This window comes from Scyliorhinus torazame, chromosome 10, assembly GCF_047496885.1.
Source record: "Scyliorhinus torazame isolate Kashiwa2021f chromosome 10, sScyTor2.1, whole genome shotgun sequence".
In the NCBI taxonomy this organism is placed as follows: domain Eukaryota; kingdom Metazoa; phylum Chordata; class Chondrichthyes; order Carcharhiniformes; family Scyliorhinidae; genus Scyliorhinus; species Scyliorhinus torazame.
In genome coordinates, this window is record NC_092716.1 from 213,333,138 (window position 1) to 213,358,890 (window position 25,753).

Sequence of the window (25,753 nt, forward strand, 5' to 3'; positions counted from 1 at the left end):
AAGGGCTATTTTAAGCTTTCTAGTCCAACAGAAACAGTGTGAACAAGCAATTAAAAGCACCTGTGGGACTGACCCAACGAGATCCTGCTCTATCCTCAAAACTTCAATTTTAGCCTGTTCTGAGCAGGCCTCACACATGCCCCCCCTGATGATGTCCTTAATTCCAAGGGCGATTTCTATATTACCCAGTGGCACACAATATTGCAGTCCATCTGGATGTCAATTCTGCCGATTTTGGGCAGAAATGTGACTAAGTTTACGCTGAGACACTCCAGGAGTTCGAATCTCTCAGGCCTTGAGTCAGGGTAATTTGCAGCCCACTGGGCCCTGTAGACTATTGTTCCAAGTCATATCCGGGCTTCATTCTGTGTTTGGGATCTGAATCTTGTAATTGAATTGTTGTCATTAATTCATGGAGAGGCAATAGTTGTTCATAATATACATAAAGGCTGCTGTTGCTTGGTAGTAAAAAAACTTGAATATTACTTAACAGAGAGACATGTTGCTGAAGCTATTATCTTGCGCTCATTAGGGCAAATGCAAGAATGCCAAATTTCAAACTATACAGGAGAAAAGGGTGCTGATTGGTTGGCAATTCAACTTTGATTAGTCGTTGCCATGGAGAAAGAAACAGGGGAGCTCTCTACTCCTAAGCTCCTGGGTAATTCAAAAAGAAATGCGCAGGACTTGAATATATTCCTTTCATTTGCAGAGAACACACCCCTGCCTATGAATATACGTCACTTCTAGCAAGGGTAAATGAGCCACATTATGAGCATAACTGATGGAAGGACTGTCAATTGAATTTTTGTTTCTGTTCTAGCATCCAATTTTGAGGAATCCAGTACTGAATTTCCAGCGTGTCAGTGGATACAGTGCAATTGATTTATCTCCAAATGACTTTAGCACAATTTGAAAATGTAATGCAGTAGTGACATCCAATGGCAAAAAATGAAACTACATTGATATTTAGTAACTAAATTATTGGGTACATTTTAGCCCAGGTATGATGATGTTCAATATGAATGCATCTGTCATAATTATTCCAAAATGTGTCAAGCCTTTGTACACTAATACCACACAGCTAAATGGACTGTCAACCACTTAGTGAAATTGGCTATATACTGGATGTAACATTGTGATGACAAAGATACCTGTTCAGTTGACCATTCATTTCAAGCCCCTCCCATGGTCTTTCCTCTCCTTTGCTGAAAGTAACATCTCGTGTAGGGGTGCAATTACATGGGTGGCAACCTATAAGATTTATCCAAGTGACAATTCTTAATGGTGAATGTCAGCTGGCTGTTCAATCAGTGGGGGATATGTTGGCTGAGTCCAGTCTTGCCACCTCATTTTACGTCTGGAGTATTAGGATGTTCAGGGCTGAAAGAGTTACTATGTGGGGCTGGAGGAACAATACCACCCACAAGATGATGTAAGGAAGAGTCACATGACTAGGAGTCTAGAAGCAGAATGCTCAAGGCTTAGACTGAGTAATAGCTAAACTTATATACCTGTAAATAGTTATGTTCATACAATATACCAATTGTTGTTCAGACATATCTATGTCTCTGCAACTGATCCTTAGCCAGCCACAACTGACATACAACATCTCTCTAACAGGGAACACAAAGTGAAACTGCACAGGAGCAAATTTTTCCACTCTGTCGTCCAACATAATTGATACCACTATTTTTACTTTGTTTGATTTTAGCTATGTAGCGCACAAAGACTCCATGAGACGAATAGAGTGAAGTCGATGAGGCTTTATTAAGCGTGTCTGTTCCCCCGCAGCTCGATAGTAAACTGGCCTGCGGGGGAAGACTCCGGCTTCTTATACTCCGCCTTCAGGGCGGAACTTGAGGTCAACGGCCAACCAGGACCCGGGATCTGTCAGCAAATGACATTAGGGCTTCCAGTCCCACATGACCCCCAATACATACTACCACAAGCTAAAAGTATTGGTTTGTACATGATTAGTATTGTATCATTTAATTGGTGTATTTACCCTGTAAACTCTGATGACTGATCTGATTTAAGCCGCCATTCAGACCTTTATGTACATAAACAAAATTCCAAAATTAAGCTCACTTTTTCCTTTATCTGTATATTTTACAAAATCTACAGTTTTTCAAAATAACAAGCTTTACGCTCCTTGGAGAGGTTGGGTCTGTTTTCCTTGAAAAAGAAGGCCGAGAGGAGACTTTAAAAGAAACGTTTTCCAATTAAGGGGCAATTTAGCATGGTCATTACACCTAAATCTGCACATCTTTGGATTGTGGGGGATGAGACCCATGCAGACACGGAGAGAATGTGCAAACTCCACACTGACACGGGCCGGTATCAAACCCGGGTCTTCGGCACGGTGAGGCAATAGTGCTAACCACTGCGCCACCATGCCACCCAGGCCGAGAGGAGACATGGTATAGGTATTCAAAATGATTGGCAAAAGTAAATATTATGTGAGGAAATATTCTTTTAATGATGTTCAGTTTGGTCTCACCAGGGTTACTCAACTTCAGACCTCTTATAAGCTTAGTCCAAACATGGACTAAAGAGCTGAATTCCAGAGCTGAGATGCCCTTAATATCTTGACCGAGTATCAAAGGGTCCCAGTAAAGTTGAAATCAATGGGATCGAGGAGAAAACTCTTCAATGGTTGGAGTCATATCTAGTACAAAAGATAGATATGAATATCTATCATGTTAGCCATTGGCTATCTTCAGCTTCTTCATCAATAACTTCCCGAGTTATCAGTGGCGATGTTCACTGATGATTGCATATTGTTCAACTACATTCCTAATTTCTCAGATAATGAAGCAGTCCATGACCTCAGGCAGCAATATTTGAACAACATCCGGGCTTAAAGTGGCAAGTATCCTATAATATATTTTGTTGCATATTACACCATGTGATAGTTTGCAGCAGTCAACACATTATATTATTCCAAATAGTGTGCAATAGACTAAAAGTTATATTGCCCTATTTTCTACAATATTTTATAGGTCCGCTGTTCAATCGGGCTTTACATTGTATTACACACAATATTATGCACTTATGCATCATACTTACTTAAATATAACTTGCTCTTAAACACAGTGCATAATCCCGCTGTTAGGGTTCAGGATTTTATTTGAACACAATTTTCGTGTGTCATGTTCCATCTTTAGCTCAGAGCTAAATCTCAGACCGAGGCAGGCCAGCAGCACGGTTCGATTCCCGTAACAGCCTCCCCGAACAGGCGCCGGAATGTGGCGACTAGGGGCTTTTCACAGTAACTTCATTTGAAGCCTACTTGTGACAATAAGCGATTTTCATTTCATTTCATTTCAATGGTCTGAATCTCTTGCTTACCAAAATAGGTGCTTTTTATTTTTACTGTCTCCAGTACGGAGTAATCGAAGCCCAGAGCCACTAGATCCAATCTCTGCCCTTTCCTTGCAATTCCCCTTGCCAGCCCCTTGCCCCAAACCAGACACCATCGTATCAGCCAGTGAGTTGGAAGTAAGGCAAGATTTACAGCAAACTATTTTAGTTTACAGTTAAAATGTCTATTTAATAAAGAGAATTTCCAAACTGCAGCATGCGGAATAAATGCATGACAGAAATTGCAACAACTTCTCCCAGTCAAGGCACAGTGAGCAGAAGATAGAATTATATACAGTATGTGCATTAAGTCATTTACAGTCACATACAGCATTGTGCTCTCCAGGCATTATTAATGGTGGAATTTATGTGAATCTCCATTTTGGCTGGCAATTATGGTGTCACTATATGGAGCAAACAGTGACTTATTCAGCAGTCATGCAAAACACTGGAATTTGCATAGGATTTCTTTTCGCTTTCTATTCAATCCAGAAAGCAAAAGATCTTAAATGCTATGGGTATTTCCTACAAGCAGAGACTGCTGATTGACTTTATTCACATAGATGGTCCACAGAAGTAGACTAATACTGTACCATGCAAATAGCAATTTGCAACATATACTAAAATGACTCAAAAGACAGCTCCTTTCCAAGCATATCTAACCAAATTGTGAAAAGGACTGCCTTGATATTACATAATTACTTTTCTATGGAGCTCGATGAACCCATATTCTAGCACTGTGGCTGCACCAAAATTCCCTGTGAGTAATGTTTTTAATGTTTGGTGGTACGTGGTACAATATTTCTAGTTTGGTGGGGAGAGTGAAAGCTGATCTGGCAAAGTGGGATGGTCTCCCTCTGTCACTGGTGGGTCAGGTACAGGCGGTTAAAATGAATGTGTTGCCGCAATTTCTGTTTATTTTCCAATGCCTGCCGATTTTCCTGCCAAAGGCATTTTTTCGAGAGATTGAAGGAATGATTACCTCGTTTATATGGGGTGGGAAGGTAGCCAGAGTTAGAAAGGTGCTGCTACACAGGGGAAGGCAGGCAGAGGGTTTGGGTCTTCCGAACCTGATGTATTATTACTGGGCGGTGAATGTGGAGAAGGTGCGGAGCTGGGTCAGAAGGGTGGATTCCCAGTGGGTCAGAATGGAGGAGAGTTTGTGTAGGGGGTTGGGATTGAAGGCGCAAGAAACAGTGCCGCTCCCGATGGCCCCAGGGAAATACTCAGGGAGTCCGGTAATAATAGCTTCATTGAGAATTTGGAGGCAGTTTCGCCAACACTTCGGGATGGGGGCAGGGTCAAGGGAAATGCCAATTCGGGGGAACCACAGATTTGAGCCAGGGAAGTGGGACGGAAATTTTCAGAAATGGGAGGAGAAGGGGATAAAGACACTAAAGGATTTGTTTCTTGGGGGTCAGTTTGCAGGATTGAAGGAGCTGGGAGCGAAGTATGGACTGGAGCAGGGGGAAATGTTTCGATACATGCAGGTTCGAGATTTTGCCAGGAAGGAGATACAGAGCTTCCCGGTGGAGCCGGCCTCCACATTGCTAGAGGAGGTGCTGACGACAGGGGGACTGGAGAAGGGGGTAATGTCTGCGGTTTACGGGGTTATTTTGGAAGAGAAGAAGGCACCACTGGAAGGGATCAAAGCAAAGTGGGAGGAAGAGTTCGGAGAGGGTATAGAAGAGGGGTTCTGGTGTGAGGTGCTCCGGAGAATGAACGCCTCCACCTCGTGCGTGAGGTTTGGGCCGATACAGCTGAAGGTGGTATATAGAGCACACTTCACAAGGGCGAGGATGAGCCGGCTCTTTGAGGGGGTAGAAGATGTGTGTGAACGTTGCGGGCAGGCCCCGCAAATCATGTTCATGTGTTTTGGTCCTGGAGGATTACTGGAAGGAGGTTTTTAGCGTAATCCCTAAAGTGGTGCACGTCAAACTGGTCAGGAGGTGCCTTGACCCTTCACAGGTGGCAGGCAGAGTACACATTCAGCGCCGGGGATTTGAAAGGGGTCAAAACCATCCATGGCACTGCAGCGGCTGAAGAGCAAGGCTTCCAAAGACTGGAAGGGCAGCAGGCTGACGAGAAGGAAGGCTCCAGCTAGCAATGTGAGCACAACAGTCAAATTCTAGGCTCATGGCAAGAGGGGCAACACCCACTGCAGGAAGGGCAGAACCCCAAGCAGCAGGAGGTCAAAGGAGAGGAAAGAAGGGCAGGAAGGCAACAGAGGTTAAATCCTCAATACAATATTGACCGCCAATGACGGGACTATCTTGGAGATGACCACAAGACCCAATGCCGCAGGAGACCTCAACTCTTCTAGCAGTCTGTGCCCTTGTTACTGAAGACTTGCGTCACTAGAACATAGAACATTACAGCAGAGTACAGCCCCTTCAGCCCTCGATGTTGCGCCGACCTGTGAAACCAATCTAAAGCCCATCTACACTATTCCATTATCATCCATATGTTTATCCAATGACCGTTTAAATGCCCTTAATGATGGCGAGTCCAGTACTGTTGCAGGCAGGGCATTCCACACCCTTACTACTCTCTGAGTAAAGAACCTACCTCTGACATCTGTCCTATATCTATCTCTCCTCAATTTAAAGCTATGTACCCTTGTGCTAGCCATCACCATCCGAGGAAAATGGCTCTCACTGTCCACCCTATCTAATCCTCTGATCATCTTGTGTGCCTCTATTAACTCACCTCTTAATCTACTTCTCTCTAATGAAAACAGCCTCAAGTCCCTCAGCCTTTCTTCATAAGATCTTCCCTCCATACCAGGCAACATCCTGGTAAATCTCCTCTGCACCCTTTCCAATGCTTCCACATCCTTCCTATAATGCGGTGACCAGAACTGCACACAATACTCCAAATGCGGCCGCACCAGAGTTTTGTACAGCTGCAACATGACCTCATGGCTCCGAAACTCAATCCCTCTACCAATAAAAGCTAACACACCGTACGCCTTCTTAGCAACCCTATCAACCTGGGTGGCAACTTTCAGGGATCTATGTACATGGACACCAAGATCTCTCTGCTCATCCACACTACCAAGAATCTTACCATTAGCCCAGTATTCTGTATTCCTATTACTCCCAAAATGAATCACCTCACACTTTTCTGCATTAAACTCCATTTGCCACCTCTCAGCCCAGCTCTGCAGCTTATCTATGTCCCTCTGTAACCTGCAACATCCTTTTGCACTGTCCACAACTCCACCGACTTTAGTGTCATCCGCAAATTTACTCACCCATCCTTCTACGCCCTCCTCCAGGTCATTTATAAAAATGACAAACAGCAATGGCCCCAAAACAGATCCTTGTGGTACACCACTAGTAACTCCAGGCTGAACATTTCCCATCAACCGCCACCCTCTGTCTTCTTACAGCTAGCCAAGTTCTGATCCAAACCGCTAAATCACCCGCAATCCCATGCCTCCATATTTTCTGCAATAGCCTACCGTGAGGAACCTTATCAAATGCTTTACTGAAATCCATATACACCACATCAACTGCTTTACCCTCGTCCACCTGTTTGGTCACCTTCTCAAAGAACTCAATAAGGTTTGTGAGGTACGACCTACCCTTCACAAAACCGTGTTGACTATCCCTAATCAAATTATTCCTTTCTATATGATTATAAATCCTATCTCTTATTACCCTTTCCGAGACTTTGCCCACAACAGAAGTAAGCTCACTGGTCTATAGTTACCGGGGTTGTCTCTACTCCCCTTCTTGAACAAGGGGACAACATTTGCTAACCTCCAGTCTTCTGGCACTATTCCTGTAGACAATGACGACATAAAGATCAAAGCCAAAGGCTCTGCAATCTCCTCCCTAGCTTCTCAGAGAATCTTAGGATAAATCCCATCTGGCCCAGGGGACTGATCTATTTTCATACTTTCCAGAATTGCTAACACCTCCTCCTTATAAACCTCAATCCCGTCTGGTCTAGTAGCCTGTATCTTAGTAGTCTCCTCGATAACATTGTCTTTTTCCTGTGTGAATACTGACGACAAATATTGATTTCGCGCCTCTCCTATCTCCTCTGACTCCACGCACAACTTCCCACTACTGTCCTTGACTGGCCCTACTCTTACCCTAGTCACTCTTTTATTCCTGACATACCTATTTAGGGTTTTCCTTGATCCTACCTGCCAAGGACTTCTCATGTCCCCTCCTGGCTCTTCTTAGCTCTCTCTTTAGGTCCTTCCTGGCAAACATGTAACTCTCAAGTACCCTAACTGAACCTTCACGTCTCATCTTTACATAAGCCTCCTCCTTCCTCTTGACAAGTGATTCAACTACTTTAGTAAACCACGGTTCCCTCGCTTGGCCACTTCCTGCCTACCTGACAGGTGCATACTTATAAAGGACATGCAGTAGCTGTTCCTTGAACAAGCTCCACAGTTCAATTCTGCCCATCCTCTGCAGTTTCCTTCCCCATCCTATGCATCCTAAGTCTTGCCCAGTCGCATCATAATTGCCTTTCCCCCAGCTATAATTCTTGCCCTGCGGTATATACCTATCCCTTTCCATCGCTAAAGTGAACGTAACCGAATTGTGGTCACTATCACCAAAGTGCTCACCTACCTCCAAATCTAACACCTGGCCTTGTTCATTACCCAGTACCAAATCCAATGTGGCCTCGCCTCTTGTTGCTCTATCTACATACTGTGTCAGGAAACCCTCCTGCCCACATTGGACAAAAACTGACCCATCTAAAGTGCTCAAACTATAGCGTTGCCAGTCAATATTTGGAAAGTTAAAGTCCCCAATAACACCTACCATTACTTTGGCTCCTATCCAGAATCATCTTTGCAATCCTTTCCTCTACATCTCTGGAACTTTCCGGAGGCCTATAGAAAACTCCCAACAGGGTGACCTCTCCTTTCCTGTTTCTAACCTCAGCCCCTACTACCTCAGTAGACGAGTCCTCATCAAACATCCTTTCTGCCACCGTAATCCTGTCCTTGACTAACTATGCCACATCTCCCCCTCTTTTACCACCTTCCCTGAGCTTACTGAAACATCTAAACCCTGGAACCTGCAACAACCATTCCTGTCCCTGCTCTATCCATGTCTCCGAAATGGCCACAACATCGAAGTCCCAGGTACCAACCCATGCTGCAAGTTCACCCACCTTATTCTGGATGCTCCTGGCGTTGAAGTAGACACACTTCAAACCGCCTTCCTGCCTGCTGGTACACTCCTGCGACCTTGAAACCTTACTCATGACCTCACTACTCTCAACCTCCTGTACACTGGAGCTACAATTCAGGTTCCCATCCCCCTGCTGAATTAGTTTAAACCCTCCCGAAGAGCATTAGCAAATTTCCCCCCCAGGATATTGGTACCCCTCTGGTTCAGGTGTAGAACATCCCATTTGTAGAGGTCCCATCTACCCCAGAATGAGCCCCAATTATCCAGGTAAGTGAATCCCTCCCTCTTGTACCATCCCTGTAGCCACGTGTTCAATTGCTCTCTCTCCCTATTCCTCGTCTCACTAGCACGTGGCACTAGTCACCATATCCTGCTAATAGCCATCAAAGTCAGTGTGGCCTTGAACTTCCTCCCTTCTGGCTCCTTCCAAGGATTAGCTGTGGACCTTTGTGGCATCTCAAAGGTGGTTGCATACCATGCAACTTTATAATCACTGATGCCTTCTTTGCCAGAACATTCATTTAACGACTGGCAAACCCTCAGAGATACTAGACATTGGTTTCACCTCCATTGCTGGAATATCCGAGGTGCAGGACATCAACCAATACACCCATGTGGCCATCAATACACCCTTCCAACAGCCAATGAAATCCATCAAGGACTTCCACTCCCTCAGTGTCCAACTGGTCTGAAACCACTACAAGATCTACATCCATGTGTGTGCTTGCTTCCCTCGCAGATGCCATGACTCCTTCAACCTCGGCCAGTTCACTCAGATTTTCACTCGAGTGTGTAAAATAGATCCTAGATTTTATAGCACAGCATTTGGAAGGCAATGATGTAATGAGACAAAGTCAGCATGGATTTATGAAGGGGAAATCATGCTTGACAAATCTACTGGAATTCTTTAAAGATGTAATTAGCAGAGTTGACCAAGAAGACCCGGTGGATGTGATTGATTCAGACTTTCAGAAGGCTTTCAACAAGACCTCACATAGCAGATTGCTATGTAAAGTTAAAGTCTATGGGATTGTGGGTCATGTCTTGAGATGGATAGAAAGCCGGTTAGCAGAAAGGAAGCAAAATGTTGGAATAAATGGGTCTTTTTCCAGCTAGCAGGCAGTGACTATTGGGGTATTGCATGCTAGGACTCCAACTTTTCACATTATATATGAATGACTTGGAAGAGGGAACTAAATGTAGTATCTCCAAATTTGCAGATGACACCAAGTTGTGGAAGGATGAGCTGTGAGGAAGATGTACAGATGCTTCAGCAGGATTTGGACAGGCTGAGTGAGTGGGCATATGCATGGCAGATGTAGTATAACATTGATAAATATGAGGTTATCCGCTTCGGTAACAAAAATAGGAAGGAAGATTTTTATTTGAATGAGTGTAAATTGAGGGAAGTGGATATTTGGTGTCCTTGTGCATCAATTGCTGAAAGTAAGCGCGCAGGTATAGCAGGCAGTAAAGAAGTCAAATGGTATTTTGGCATTTATAGTGAGAGGATTTGAGTATAGGAATAGGGATGTTTTACTACAATAGTATAGGGCATTGGTGAGGTCACACCTGGAGTATTGTGTGCAGTTTTGGTGTCCTTATCTGAGGAAGGATGTCCTTGCTATGGAGGGAGTGCAGTGAAGATTTACCAGGCTGATTCCGGAGATGGCAGGATTGTCATATGAGGAGAGACTAAATCGGGTCAGGATTATATTCATTGGAGTTTAGAATAGTGAGAGGGGATTGTGGTGATATGCATGTGCACATGAATGTGTATAGTTTTCTATCAATATATATAGTTATCGGTACCATCTCTGGCCAGCAGGTGGCGAGAGATCCACCATGTGACTCTCGGGATTCGGCAGTTAGTAGTAAGTCGTACTGCAGGACAGTCGCACTGGAAATTGTTCCATAAGTCACTGAATTAATTTATTTTGTTACCGTTTGTATCATAGTTTGTTAGTTATCTTTCCACATGTTCATCTTGTTAATAAAACTATCTTACTCATCAAAGAACTAGCTGTTCTGTGTACCTGTACTACGGCCACCACACAGAACATAACAGGGATCTCATCGAAACTTATAAAACAGGATTAGACAGGATAGAGTCAGAAAGAATGTTCCCGATGAGGGGGGTGGGTCCACAACTAGTGGTCATAATTTGAGAACAAGGGGTAAACCTTTTAGGACTGAAGTGAGGAGAAATTTCTTTATGGAGAGAGTGGGGTGAATCTGTGGAATTCACTCCCACAAAAAGTAGCAGAGGCAAAAAATTTGTGGTAATGTCAAGAAGGAATTAGATTTAACTAATTTAACGAAAGGGATATGGGGGAAGTCATGATCATAATGAAGGGCTGAGCAGGCTCGGAGAGCTGAATGGCCTCCTTCTGCTTCTATTTTCTATGAAGGTTTCTAGTGGACAAGGGATATCCTTTATTGAAAAAGAGACTACTGACCCATTTAAAGGAGCACCAGACAGATTCAGAGTTGATATAAGCAATACCATCTGCTCAGTAGGATAACCACTGAACAAAATATGATTCCGGTATCCACACGGTGTGGACTCTGAGGACAGTGATACCCTGAAAGGAGACAACTGATTGCGTGAGGAGCAGGAGGTAAACGAGGAGGAAGAAGACTATATGGACGGAGAAGATGCTTAACAGCGAGGTGCCCCTGCTATATGCCAAGATTGTCTCCTGCTGCCACCTTCTTCAAAGAGGGAACTTCGTCCTCCTGGCTTTCAGCATTAAATCCACATCAACATCGATGGAGTTAGGCTGTGCCCTTACCCGGGTGCTAGCCCTCCTGTGACATCTCACTTCTCTTTCTTGCTGTGAAGGGTTTGGCACAATCAACGGTTCTCTCCCTCAGGACTACGATCAGCGTCAGTGATGCCTGCCATGGGCTGTCTACATGAGTCCGTACTTCATCTGACCAACCTCTATCCCTCCCCCACTGGCTGCAAGTGGACAAGGGCTCACCTAATGAAAATCTGAACTTTAATAAGAGGCAGATCCTTGACCCCAAAACAGACCTGGCTCCTGTTTCCCAATTCCATAGTAAAGATTCAGCCCATGGGACCAACACAATTTAAGAGAAGCATATTCACGAAAATGTGGGACAAATGTAATTTGTTAATGCTACAAGCAGTGAGATGCTTCGTGTCACGGTGGCTCATCACATTACATCATAGCTGTTCCATTTCTCCTTCACAATACCAGAAGAGGGGCCTTTCTCACAAAATTTTTTTTTCCTTATGGCAAGAAAAGTTCCTTTTCTTTCAGTGCTGTGATTGTTATTGTAATATTCTGTTGCTGCAATACAAAGTGCAATCATCCAAGATCTTCATCGGACAATGATGGGAGTGAAATATTTAAGAGTTGCTGCATTTGGGATAGCATCACGTCTTGAGTTCTGATATTTTCTTTGCTAATGAAATCAATTGAACACTTGCATAACACCTCCACATCATGGAGTTCAGATTGGCCTTCTTAAAAACAAAAAACATGAAATGACTCTCAACCACACTTCAGCCATTTTGAAATGATCCACTCAAAAAAAGACTGTTTAATCAAACACAGGGCATTGAAATGACAATCCTGGATTGTTGTTCCTGTGCATTTATGATTGGTGGTGATCAGAATGGTCTTATCAACCAGAGTGCATGGCCATGTAACCAAACTTATCCAGAATGAATAAAATAAAATATTTAATGTTTGCCTGCTTCTTACACTTAAACTATTCAATAAGTAGTCTTACACCACCAGGTTAAAGTCCAACAGGTTTGTTTCGAATCACTAGCTTTCGGAGCACTGCTCCTTCCTCAGATGAATATTAAACTATTCAACTATTAGTGTTAAAATGAAAATGTTTTAATGGGCTTAGTGTATTATTTTCATGAAGATAGTGGGCAAAGGGACTTTTACAGAAATATGTAAAATGTACATAGGCTTGCACTCAACACGCTGGCTTCAAGGGTGTTGTGCCTTTGTGCTTCTCTGAATAATAGCTTGGCAAATTGAATTAATTAGTGTTGTATTTTCAGCAGCCTGTCACCCTGGTGCATGGGAACACTGCCACCTGCAAGTTCCCCTCCAGCCGCACACTATAGTTCTGTTCCTTTACTGTAACTGCATCAAAATCCTGGAATTCCTTGCCTAACAGCACTGATGTATTTACTCCACATGGATTGCAGTGGTTCAAGAAAGAAATTCACCACCACCTTCTCATGGGAATTTCAGGATAGGCCATGCCAGTGACTCCCACATACATAATCTAACATAAAACTGCAGTTTTTGTTTATAGAATGCCTTTATGATAGAAAAAATTCTACAGTGCTTCAAAGAAGACTGGCACCAAACCAAAAAATGAGATATTAGGAGGGATAACCAAAGGCGGGTATTTGAGGGGCTGGTTTAGCACAGTGGGCTAAACAGCTGGCTTGTAATGCAGAACAAGGCCAGCAGCGTGGGTTCAATTCCCGTACCGGCCTCCCCGAACAGGCGGCGGAATGTGGTGACTAGGGGCTTTTCACAGTAACTTCATTGAAACCTACTTGTGACAATAAACAATTATTATTATTTGAGGAGTTTCTTGAAAGCGGAATGAGTGGAGAAGCCTGAGGAGCTTAGGGAGGGGCTCCCAGAGCATGGGGCTATCAGTGGTAAGTGGAGATGTGGATGCACCTGAAGCCAGAGATAGAGAAATGTAAAATTGTAGGAGGTTATAGAGATAGGAAGGGGTCAGGGCACGAAGGCGAGAAGGAAAATGTTGAATTAGAAAGGCCGAGGGACCAGGCGCCATTCTAGGCCTGTGGCTTAGGGCAGCAGACTTTTAGATGAACTGAAGTTTACAGAGACAGAGAATGAGAGGCGAGCCAGGAGAACATTGCAGTAGTTAAGCCTGGAAGTGACAAAGACATGGATAAGAGTCAACAGAAGATAGTAATATATATTTTTTTAATTTTTTAAAATAAATTTAGAGTGCCCATTCATTTTTTCCAATTAAGGGGCAATTTTAGCATGTTCAATCCACCTACTCTGCACATCTTTGGGTTGTGGGGGCGAAACCCACGCAAACACGGGGAGAATGTGCAAACTCCACACGGACAATGACCCAGAGCCGGGATCGAACCTGGGACCTCGGCGCCGCGGGACTGCAGTGTTACCACTGCGCCACCGTGCTGCGCTAGAAGATAATAATATGAGCTGAAGAGCAGAAGCAGATGATGTTACAAAAGCCTTAATAGGCAGTTTCTGTGATGGAAAGAGATGGGGTTAGACAATCAGCTCGGGGTGAATTGAACATCAAGAGTCTGGTTCAGCCTGAAGCAATGGAACGGGATGGCAATGGTGACAAGGATGTGAAGTTTGGGGCAGGAATCAACGGTGATTCAGTCTTCCAATGCTTAGTTGGAAGACCTAATGACACTTCCACGGCTGTATGTCTAACAGGCAGTTTGACAACACAATGTAAGTGGTGGAAAAGTCGAGCTTTTCTTATTGAGACATTGGTTTTCAGCGGATTTGACAGGGTAAATGCAGCGAGGTTGTGTCCCTGTGTGGGCAAGTCTAGGACCAGAGGGCTAAATCTCAGAGTAAAGGGTTATCCATTTTAGACACAGACGAGGAGGAATTTCTTCTCTTGGAGGATAGTGAATCTGTGGAATTATTTACCACAAAGGGCTATTGAGGGTGGATCGTTAAGTATGCTCAAGGCTGAGAGACAGAATTATAATCAGTAATGGAATCGAGGGTTATGGAGATTAGGTGGGAAAGTGGAATTGAGGATTATCAGATCAATCGTGATCTCATTGAATGGCAGAGCAGACTCAATGGGCCAAATGGCTTACTTCAGCTCCTACGGCTTATCGTCTTTTTCGGCTTATCATCTTTTTGTTTGCCAAGACAAGGAAGGATAGATTGTGAGACAATCTGGAATAACAGCATTGGAAGCGAATGAAAGGGGCCAGATATGGATCCTCGCAACACTCCAAACTATGGTTCTGAGTAGGCATAGTGTCAATCTTGGAGATATTCTAGCTGTGATCAGAAAAACCCTACTCAAGCATGGGCAGTCCCACCAGGCTGAAAAACAGAAGAGTGTCGGATGATCAAAACAATGTCAAAGGTTGCAGAAACGGTGAGGAAGGATGATGCACTACTGTATTGGCTAATGTCACTTGTGACTTTGGTAGGGCTATTTTGGTGCTGTGGTGAGGACATAAACCAGATTGAAGAGATTCAGCCATGATGTTGCAAGAGAGATGGGTTCAAACTTCTTTCCAAACTCATTTGGAGAAGGTAACAAAATGTTGGAAATGGGGTGTTAGTTTGCAAAGACAGAGGCCGGGAATTTCCAGCCTTCCTGCCAGCTGCATTTTCCGGTCTCGCCCAAAGTGATGCACTCTCACCACACTGGTCATTCACTTCAGCAGGTCTGGAGGATCCCGCCAGCAGTCAATGGCAGGCTGCGTCCGTTGCAGAAGAATAAAGGCAAGAGTCATTAAGGATAACTTCATACGGTTTAAAAAGAAGAGAAATGATTGCAGTTTGGATGGAGTGATTACAGTAATAATATAGATTAAATGTTAATTGTATAATTTATGGTTAAGTGTACACAGGTGGGGGACATTTAAAGAACAAAGAAAGGTACAGGAACAGGCCCTCCGGCCCTCCATGCCTGTGCCGACCATGCTGCCCATCTAACTTAAAACCTCCTCTATTTCCATCCCTTTCCTGTATTTGTCAAGACACCCCTTAAACGTCACTATTGTACCTGCTTCCACCACCTCCACTGCCAGCGAGTTTCAGGCACCCACCACCCTCTGTGTAAAAAAACTTTCCTTGTACATCACCTCTAAAGTTTGTCCCTGCGCCTTAAACCTATGTCCCCTAGTAATTGACTCTTCCACCCTGGGAAAAAGTTTCTGACAATCCACACTGTCCATGCCCTTCGTAATTTTGGAGACTTCTATCAGGTCACTCCTCAACCTCTGTCGTTCCAGTGAGAAAAAACTGAGTTTATCCAACCTCTCCTCATAGCTAATGCCCTCTATACCAGGCAACATGTAAACATCCTGTACCCTCTCCAAAGCCTCCAAATCCTTCTGGTATTGTGATGACCAGAATTAAACACTATACTCCAAGTGTGACCTAACTAAGATTCTATACACCTGCAGCATGATTTGCCAATTTTCATACTCCGTGCCCCAGTCAATGAAGGAAAGCATGCCGTATGCCTTCTCGACTACCTTCTCCACCTGCGTTACCACTTTCAGGACCTGTACACCCAGATCCGTCTGCCTGTCAATACTATTGAGGGTTCTGCCATTTAATGTATATTTCCCACCTGTATTAGACCTTCCAAAATGCATTACCTCACATTTGTCCGGATTAAAATCCAGCTGCTATCTCTCCGCTCAAGCCTCTAACTGATCTATATTCTGCTGTATCCTCTGCCAGTCCTCATCGCTATCCGCAATTCGCCCAACGATTGTGTCGTCCGCAAACTTACTAATCAGACCAGTTACATTTTCCTCCAAATAATTTATATATACTCCAAATAGCAAAGATCCCAGCACTGATCCCTGTGGAACACCACTAGTCTCAGCCCTCCATTCAGAAAAACAACTTTCCACTAAACACTTCATGTCGAAGACTTTGATCAGAACTAGAAAAGGTTTGAGTTTAGATTGATGTGGGGGGGGGGGGGGGGGGGGGGATTTTCACTATTGGTGTGCCTCAGGGGTCGGTGCTGGGACCACAACTTTTCACAATATACATTAATGATCTGGAAGAAGGAACTGAAGGCACTGTTGTTAAGTTTGCAGATGATACAAAGATCTGTAGAGGGGCAGGTAGTATTGAGGAAGCAGGCAGGCTGCAGAAGGACTTGGACAGGCTAGGAGAGTGGGCAAAGAAGTGGCAGATGGAATACATCGTGGAAAAGTGTGAGGTTATGCACTTTGGAAGGAGAAATGGAGGCATAGACTATTTTCTAAATGGGGAAATGCTGAGGAAATCAGAATCACAAAGGGACTTGGGAGTCCTTGTTCACGATTCTCTTAAGGTTAACGTGCAGGTTCAGTCGGCAGTTAGGAAGGCAAATGCAATGTTAAAATTCATGTCGAGAGGGCTAGAATACAAGACCAGGGATGTACTTCTGAGGCTATATAAGGCTCTGGTCAGACCCCATTTGCAGTATTGTGAGCAGTTTTGGGCCCCGTATCTAAGGAAGGATGTGTGGCCTTGGAAAGGTTCCTGAGGAGGTTCACAAAAATGATCCCTGTATTGATGAGCTTGTCATATTAGGAACGGTTGAGGATTCTGGGTCTGTACTCGTTGGAGTTTAGAAGGATGAGGTGGGATCTTATTGAAACTTACAGGATACTGTGTGGCCTGGATAGGGTGGACGTGGAGAGAATATTTCCACTTGTAAGAAAAAGTAGAAGCTGGGGACACAATCTCAGACTAAAGGGACGATCCTTTAAAACAGAGATGAGGAGGAATTTCTTCAGCAAGAGGGTGGTGAATCTGTGGAACTCTTTGCCACAGAAGGCTATGGAGGCCAAATCACTAAGTGGCTTTAAAACAGAGATAGATAGGTTTTTGATCAGTAAGAGGATCAGGGGTTATGGGGAAGAGGCAGGAGAATGGGGATGAGAAAAATATCAGCCATGATTGAATGGCGGGGCAGACTCAATGGACCGAGTGGCCTAATTCTGCTTCTATGTCTTATGGTTTTATGATGCTTGTTTGGGGGGTGGGAACAGGGAGCACCCCGAGCTTGGTTTGAAGGTGGGATTGGGGAGCACTCTGAGCTTGGTTGGAGGTGGGAGCGGGGAGCGTTCCGAGCTTGGTATCGGGCAAGCAGGGAGAACCCTGCTGCTTGCTCTAGGGAAGGGCGGGCACCCCAATGCTTGGTGAGAAGGTGCTGCGAGCTTGGGAGGGTGGTGAGAGCTCGAGGAGGGGGGGTTGGGGGTGGGAGGAGCCCCGCTGCTTGCTCGGAGGGGAGGGGGAGCACCCCAATCCCTCCTGTGGGGGGGGGGAGGGGGGGAGGTCGCAAATCTAGCTACTTGATCAGGCATGAGGGGGAGCGCCCGGTTGCTTGCCCGGGGGATAATGCTGCTTGCTCAGGGGAATGGCCATCGCTAGTGCTCGTTTGAGGGGTGGGGGGAAAGCACGCCGATACTGGTTGTGAGGGGAGCAGCCAAACTATTTTGAGGGGGGGGCCATGCCTCCATGCTGGTCAGGGCGGGGTGCCCTCATGCTGGCCGGAGTGGGGGCCCATCCCCATGCTTGCTGGAGGGAGCACCCCCATGCTCGTTGGGGGGGTGTGGGAGCACTTTGATGCTCATTTGGCAGAGAGGGGGACTGCTCCAATGATTGTGAGGGAAGCGGGGGAGCACACCGCTTCTTGTTCGAGGGGGGGAGGGGGGGTGGGGGGGGGGGGGTTGGTGAGGTGTCTCATTAAAAACCATTACTCAAACCTGCTGTCGAAGAATATAGGAGGTGGTTATGGTATAAAGTTGTTGAACGCTGTGCCCATTCCAGAATGCTGCCAAATGCATAATTAAACATTGGAGAACTGTGAGTACAGGTTAGAAGTGTGATAGAGAACTAAAATTGCAAGTATCGGAAGTTCGGGGTTACTCATGCTGGCTCATTGTTTTCAGTGGAAGACTGAACAAATCTTGGGAGGCGTGGTGGCATAGTGGTTAGCACTATTGCATCACAGCGCCAGGGACCTAGGTGACTGTGTGGAGATTGTACTTTCTCCCCGTGTCTGTGTGGTTTTCTCCTGGGTGCTCCGATTTCCTCCCATAGTCCAAAGATGTGCAGGTTAGGTGGGGCTATGGGGTTACAGGAATAGGGCAGGGAGTGGACCTAGGTAGGGTGCATCCTTTTGAGGGTTGGTGTGCAGACTTAATGGGCCAAATGGCCTCCTTCTGCACTGTAGGAATTCTATGGTTCCTCCTAATTAACAAATGTTTCATTGGGTATATGATTACTGTTTGGCTATTGCTAATGAGAACAGGAACTTGCAATGACTGTAGCATAATGACAGCTAGTACCAAGTACTGTCAAAAATGTTAAAATAATGTGCCACCATTCACATAATTGTCATGATATTCAGGTAAACATCATAGCACAAACATACATACATACTGATGGACAGATCAGTGGACCAATGAACACACACACAACACCACAGCCAATCACAGGCAAGAGCATACACAGTACAAAACAGGGAACACAACACTTCCTGAGCATTCCAGCAGGAGACAGCTCAGGGCACAGAGCTCATAGCAAGCCACTCAGACATCCATCATGTGCTGAGTGCCACTACAAGATAGTATTAGGAATAGGTCCACAGTTTCTAGGGTTATGATCGAACCTCAGTAACCAGTTTACCACTATAAATAAATGTTAGTAATAAAACTGAGTTGTACCATTCGCAACCGTATTGGTTCGTCTGTGTAGCAGAGTACCCAACACATCATAGTACCAGGAGTAACTGTGGGACCTACCTACGAATCCTCCGGAATCTGCCATCCTGCGCCATGGACACCGTCAGCACACCGCAGCCGCTACAAGTCTCTGGAAACCTCGGCGTTAATTGGAAGCTGTTCAAACAGCGCTTCCAGCTCTTCCTGGAAGCCAATGGAAAGGAGAATGCTTCGGACACCAGAAAGATCGCCATCCTCCTCACCACGGCACGTCAACACGACATCCATGTCTACAACTTCCTGGTGTTCGCGGAAGGTGAGGACAAGACCAAGTACAAGACGGTCCTTCTCAAACTCGACCAACACTTCAATGTCGAGGTCAACGAGAGTTTCGAGAGGTATCTCTTCCAGCAGTGCCTGCAGGGTAAGGATGAGCCCTTTCAATCCTTCCTTGCACATCTCTGTATCCTCACGCAGTCCTGCGGTTACGACACCACCTCCGATTCCATGATTCGTGACCAAATCGCTTTTGGGGTCACCTCGGGCACCCTACGCCAGCAGCTCCTAAAAATTAAAGGCCTCACCCTAGCCTCCACAATCGAAGCCTGTGTCCTGCATGAAAACGCGACTAGCCGCTACTCCCAATTTCAGGCGGCCGAATCGGCACGGCAGGGGTCCTATGCGGCCGGATTGGCGAGGCAGGCGTCCTACGAGGCCGGACGGGTCCAGGCGATCGAGTTCAGCCCGGCCCGCGGCCCGGACGAGGGTGGCCATTTCGCGCGCTTTTCGAGGCCTCCCACGTTTGTGCGCGCCAAAAACGACGTTGACACCGAGGGACGTGATGCGCAGGCGCGCTCGACGCAAGACCGAACTGCACGTGCACGGTGGCGCAACAAACGCCATGACGTCACGACGTGCAGCAACTGCGGAGTCGCACATTTAAAGCGGCAATGTCCAGCAAGAAACCGACAATGCCTCCGTTGTGGCAAGATGGGCCACTACGTTGCCTGCTGTCGAGCAGCTCAACCTGCTGATGTTCCCCAATTCCGACAACCTTGCAGGGACGTGAGGACCATTCAGCCTCCTTACTACGAGTCGTGCCCAGACGATATCCAGACCAGTGACACAGACGACCAGGACGCCTTCCGTGTTGCGGTCATCGATGGGAACCAGATGTCTCCAGCCAGGACCCACCAGCCGTTGCAAGTGAACACTGTCAATCCGGGTGTAGGGGGGTGTAGCAAAGTACCCAACACATCAATAATCACATTAAGTTCTGCTAACAACATTACTGCATGGTTCAAAATACCAAGTGTGGCATCTTCCCTTCGCAGCAATAAATATAGGCACTACAAGATTGGTTCCTGTTGACATAGCTGAGAAAATGGACCCAAATACAGTAACTTCAGTTTAACATGATTTTAATATATTTCTTCCCTCCTTTTCTTGTTCTTGTCCCATTCTTCCTTATTTTCAATTGCTCTTTTGTTTCTTTTTCTATCTTGAGGCTTTATCTGCCCATCACTGCAAGCACCAGGGTCTTATTTCTGTTGCTGGAAATCAAGGCAAAGCAATAACAACTTATATTTGCATAGCTGACATAGTATCTATAACATGGGACTTTCTCAGCCATCAGTGATAGACAAAGCACTGTACTGAAATAATAGCAGCCAGCTGTATGTGTGGCTAAACTGAAATTTCAGTCCTAGACATCAATACCAATGTATCACTGTGAGGGGAAAGTGCACTTACACAAACGTGCTTTATTGTTGTGTGATATACTTCTTGTGCAACAACCTTCGATTTATCACCTCGGATTGCTCTTCCTACTAAAGTCTGTCCCAGGATACCTCTAGCCACTCATCCTTCACCATAGTTTTACACTTTATATTCCTGCTATTATATTTTACTGAAATCTGAAGGCCAATTCCCCTTGTTCATTTCTGTATTTCTGAAGTACAAATTTTCCCTCTTCCTGTTCAGCGTGACAGCTGTTTGCATTATTTTTCTACCCTCAGGTTTCCCCTATGAGAAGGTGGTACAGCGAGTGCTGTACCTTCAAGTCCTAGATTATGATCGTTTCAGTCGAAATGATCCCATTGGAGAGGTGTCATTACCGCTAAATAAGGTGGACTTGACACAGACGCAGACATTCTGGAAAGAACTAAAGCCATGCAGTGATGGATGTGTAAGTAACATTTAACTTTCTTTCATACTACTCTTATTTTGCAGATTTTAGCACATACTGTAAGCACAATCTCAGTAATTGTGTTGCTAGATTATAGTACAGGACTTTTTGGCTCTAATATTTCCTGGCAGCTTATTCTAAACTAAATACTGTGGATGGATGCATACATTCTTCCCAATAATTAGAATTTTACTTTTAATATTAAATTTGTCTTTTAAAGGTTTAATTTCCTGGAAGAAATACATACTCCAACATTATTTTACATTAATACTTTGACACCAAGCCACACAATGAGATATTAAACAGCTGACCAAAGGTTTAGACAACAAGATAGGTTTTAAGGAGCATCTTAGGGAGAGAGTGAGGAATAAGAAGGACATTCCAGAGCCTGGAGCCTAGTCAGATGATGGACTGGGTCCCCAATTGTGCGATGATTAAAATCAAGGATGCACAAAGGGTCAGGTTGCAGGAGTGCAGAGTTCTTGAACGTTTGCACGGTTGCAGGAATCTGCAGACCAAGGAAGAAACAAACTGGTTTATTTTGTCTGCAGTCTGTCCAATGCTTGTGTATATTCCCGGGGAATGGTGATCCGTGAGATATGACCGTTGTGTAAGAATAGGTAAATGTGTTTCATGAGGAAAATTCTGCCACGTTGCATACAAGAAAGGAAGATGACAGAAAGCAAGAATGAGTGGTGTTTTCAGACTGAGCGGTAGTAATTTGATGGTAAAATAGCTTCTGCGGTTTTGGAATCTAAAATGGGCTCCGAGTTTTGTGTAACATTTAAATTAAATTACATGTCAATTAAATGTTTGGAACAGATCTAATTAATTTTATTTTTTTGCGTTACAAAACACCATCAAAGAGAAAGAATGGGCAGACTTGGAGACCACCGACCGGACACCTCAAAGTACTTTACAGCTAATAAAGTGATTTCTGTAGTGCAATCACTAATGCAGGACTGAAAAGTAATCGATTGTGTCAGCAAGTTCTCACGAAAAACAATGTCATAATGCTCAGATAATGTATGTTTGGTGATTTGATGGAGGGATAAATATTGGCCAGGAGACCAGGGATAATGCTCCTGCTCTTCTACAAAATAGTGCCATTGGAACTTTCGGACAGACCTATGCAGGCAGATGGGGCGTCTACGGTCTCATCTGAAAGGCAGCATCTTTGACCGTGCTCCCTTAGTACTATACTAGTGTTCTGAAGTGGGACTTGAAACCGGAATCTTATGACTCTGAGGGCAAAGTGCGACAACCTAAATTGTCACAACCTAAATTTCATGGAAATGTTCCATGAAATTTCATAGGAGAATTCGCAATGCCACTTATCTTCCTTTTTACTCAACTTAAACTGAAACAAAATGCATCAGAAGAATTGAAAAAATTAGCACAGACAAATATTCCAAACATTAGTTATCAAACTACATTACTCTAACTAATTTGCATTGGATTTTGAAAACCCTGACTCAATCTAGTTTGTGTGCAGTATAAAACTTTGACAATACGGGGGGAGCAGATTTCAGGAGGACTGGTGAAATAGTCAACGTATGGCAGGTGCAGTTTATTACAGATAAGTGTGAAGTGATGCACGTGGGCAGAAACAAGAGGAGAGGCAGTAAGTCTTAATATTATTTTGAGAGGGGTGCATTCTCACAAATTTTTGAGGGTGGCAGGGCAAGGTGATAAGGGGCATGAGCCCTCCCTCCCCAGCAGTGTGTCTTGCGATGGTGGAGGCAGCCTGCTGATGGCGGAATATTCCAATCTCGCCGCTGTCAATGGAGGTTCCTAATTGCGCCCTCCACCACCGGGAACCCGCGACAATGGGGTCGCCCTCGGCAGGGCCGGAAGATCCGGCCAGTGGGAACAGCTAGAAAATATTGGTCAAGGTGTTTAAGAATATATGTGGAATACTTGACTTTGTAAATAGGGGCATTGTTTGAATGCTAAACCTTTACAAATATTTAATTAAGCCTTGACTGCAGTAATGTACACAATTCTGGGAACCACACTTTAGAAAGGATGTCAGAGCCCTGGCGAGGGTACAGAGAAGATTTAAATAATGATGCCAGAACTAAGGAAGTCCAGTTATGTAAAGAGATTGCTGAGGTTGTCCTTCATAGAGCATTAACCTTAGAAATTGTCAATCACTTCCAGTGAAGGTGATATCGCACATCAGGTGCCTCTCCTCCAGAATACAACCAAATAGGCACTTTTAGTTGAACTTAGCCCAAACATTCGGACTTATTTCACCCACAATTAAGAAAGTGAAAGTATAGAATCATCATGCCAGCAAACGGGAGCTCGAGAGGCTGCAGAGATGGCAGGAGCGGAGGGAAAGGCCACGAGCAGCGGGTGGACGAGTTGGCGGACCCATGAGGGAGGCGTCCCCCGCCACCCCAGAGAGAGGTAGACCGACAGCCTGGACAACGCCCCCCCCCCCCCAACCAAACCTTGGAGATAGATGGAAGACGTTGCTGCTGAAGAAATTGATGGCGATGAGGGAGGCGTTAAAAGTGGAGATACAGGAGTTGATCAAAGTGGCAGCGACAGAGGCGTTGGTTGTCATGCAGACGGAAATCGACGGAATGGGGAAGAAGTTGGAAGTTCAGGGAAAGACGATCCTAGACCTGGAAAAGGCATCGATGGACCAGAGCAACAGGATTGTCACTCTGGAGGCCGAAATCAAAAGGTTGGTGGTGACCCAGGGGGAGCTTGAAGGAGAAGGTTGAGGACCAGGAGAATAGGTCCCGACGCCAGAATATCCAGATCGTGGGCCTGCTAGGACGGATCCAGGGCAGGGACCCGATGGGCTTTGTTGCCCAGACGCTGGGCAACTTAGACGGGAGGGACAACTGCCCCAAACTGCTGGTGGTCGACAGGGCGCACAGATCGCTCTGACCGAAGCCCAAAGCGGGGGAACAGCCAAGGGCAATAATTGCTAAATTACATTGTTACCAGGATGAAGGAAAGATCCTGCGGTGGCCAAGGCAGACGACGGCGATCAGCTGGGACGGACATAGAATCCGGCTCGACCAGGACATTGGGGAAGACCTGGCAAAGTGCAGGGCCAAGTTCAACCAAGCAAAATTGGCCCTGTACAAGAACAGACTGAAATTTGGAATACTGTTGCGAGCTCTGGGTTACGTTCCAAAACAAGGAGCACTATTTCAACACCCTGGCAGAGGCAGATGTGCTTGTATGGATGAAAGGCCTGGACAAGGGGAAGGCAAGGCAGCATTGAGGATGAAGCAGAGGAGGAAAAAGAACCATGATGGACATACACTATGTTTGCGCGGCACAATACTGCCTCGCTTTGAACAGAAATGTCAGACCACAGACAAGGGCAAGGGCAACGGAACGCAGGAGAGTGTGAAGAGGACACAGATGGAACAGCTATCTAGTGGGCATAGGACAGGGGTAAGATCAGCACCGGGAGGGGGGCCACCACACTAGCGGGGAAAGCTAGCGCTAGGAAGCAGGAAAGCAAGAGGGGCCACGACACACCTGCCAGTAGGGAGTGAACGTCTGGCAAAGTGGGGCGTGTCACAGGGAGGAGATGGGGAAGGGGGAACATAAGGGAGATACAAAGATAAGAAAGAGATGGGTCTCAGATTGGTTTCAGCAGGTAAGGTGCAGATTGAGGGAACAAGATGGCGCCGCAAGCAACCACTTTCGAGGCTCCCTGAACAAAGGGAAACCCAGGAGTGCAAGAGCACATCCATGTGGTGCACACCCATTCGGCAGCGAAGTTGGGTGGTTCCTGGACGAAGAGATACCACTGAGCGCAGGGGCCCGACCTCATGGTGAGAACGTGACCATGGCCATTTTGGATGCCCCCTAACAAAGGGAAACCCTAGAGTGCAGGGGCGGGTCCACCAGGTAAGTACGTATGGCTGATCCCGCAGGAAAGGGGTACCACCAGGGTAATCACATAGAACGTCAGGGGACTTAAAGCCCAGTGGAAAGATCCAGAGTCTTCACCCATCTGGAGTTCGAAAGCCGCACCCGAGGAAGAAGGACAGACTGTGGGTAAGAAAGGGCTGGATGGGACAGATGCACCATTCATGTTACGGGACGAGGGCTAGGGATGTAGCCAACCTGATTAGCAAGAGGATGGTGTTTACAGTGACAAAGACGGTCACGGGCCCAGGGGGACGGTATGTCATGGTCAGCGGTGTCCTAGATGGGGCACCGGTAGTCCTGATAAATGTGTATGCGCCCAACTGGGAAAACATGGATTTTATAAAGACCATGGCGGAAATTCTTTAATCCACCTACACTGCACATCTTTGGGTTGTGGGGGTAAGACTCATGCAGACATAGGGACCGGGAGCATTCATGGAACAGGTGGGGGCAATGGACCCATGGCGGTTCCTATACCTTGGTGAGAAAGAATTCTCATTCTTTTGACTGGTACACAAAGTATATACCCATACTTTTTTGTAGTGGGGAAATCGGTGCTTCCAGAAATAGTAAGAGCTGAATACTCCACGATAGTCATCTACGACCACGCTCCATGTTGCATGGATATGAGGTTGGCGACGGGCCGTGCCTAACGCCCCGCAT

The 25,753-nt window shown here is 45.6% G+C and overlaps 1 protein-coding gene and 1 long non-coding RNA gene across 6 annotated transcripts in view; one reads left to right on the plus strand and one right to left on the minus strand.

Moving 5' to 3' along the window:
- syt7a (synaptotagmin VIIa) overlaps positions 1 to 25,753 on the plus strand; it is a 960,955-nt gene that overhangs the window by 885,785 nt on the left and 49,417 nt on the right. For all 4 annotated transcript variants that reach the window (XM_072466354.1, XM_072466351.1, XM_072466353.1 and 1 more), the window contains one exon: positions 21,009 to 21,178. In XM_072466354.1, the coding sequence (XP_072322455.1) occupies positions 21,009 to 21,178 (170 nt within the window). The remainder of the gene's footprint in view (positions 1 to 21,008; positions 21,179 to 25,753) is intronic.
- LOC140384551 (uncharacterized) overlaps positions 1 to 25,753 on the minus strand; it is a 137,403-nt gene that overhangs the window by 1,127 nt on the left and 110,523 nt on the right. The gene's annotated exons all lie outside the window — the stretch shown is intronic.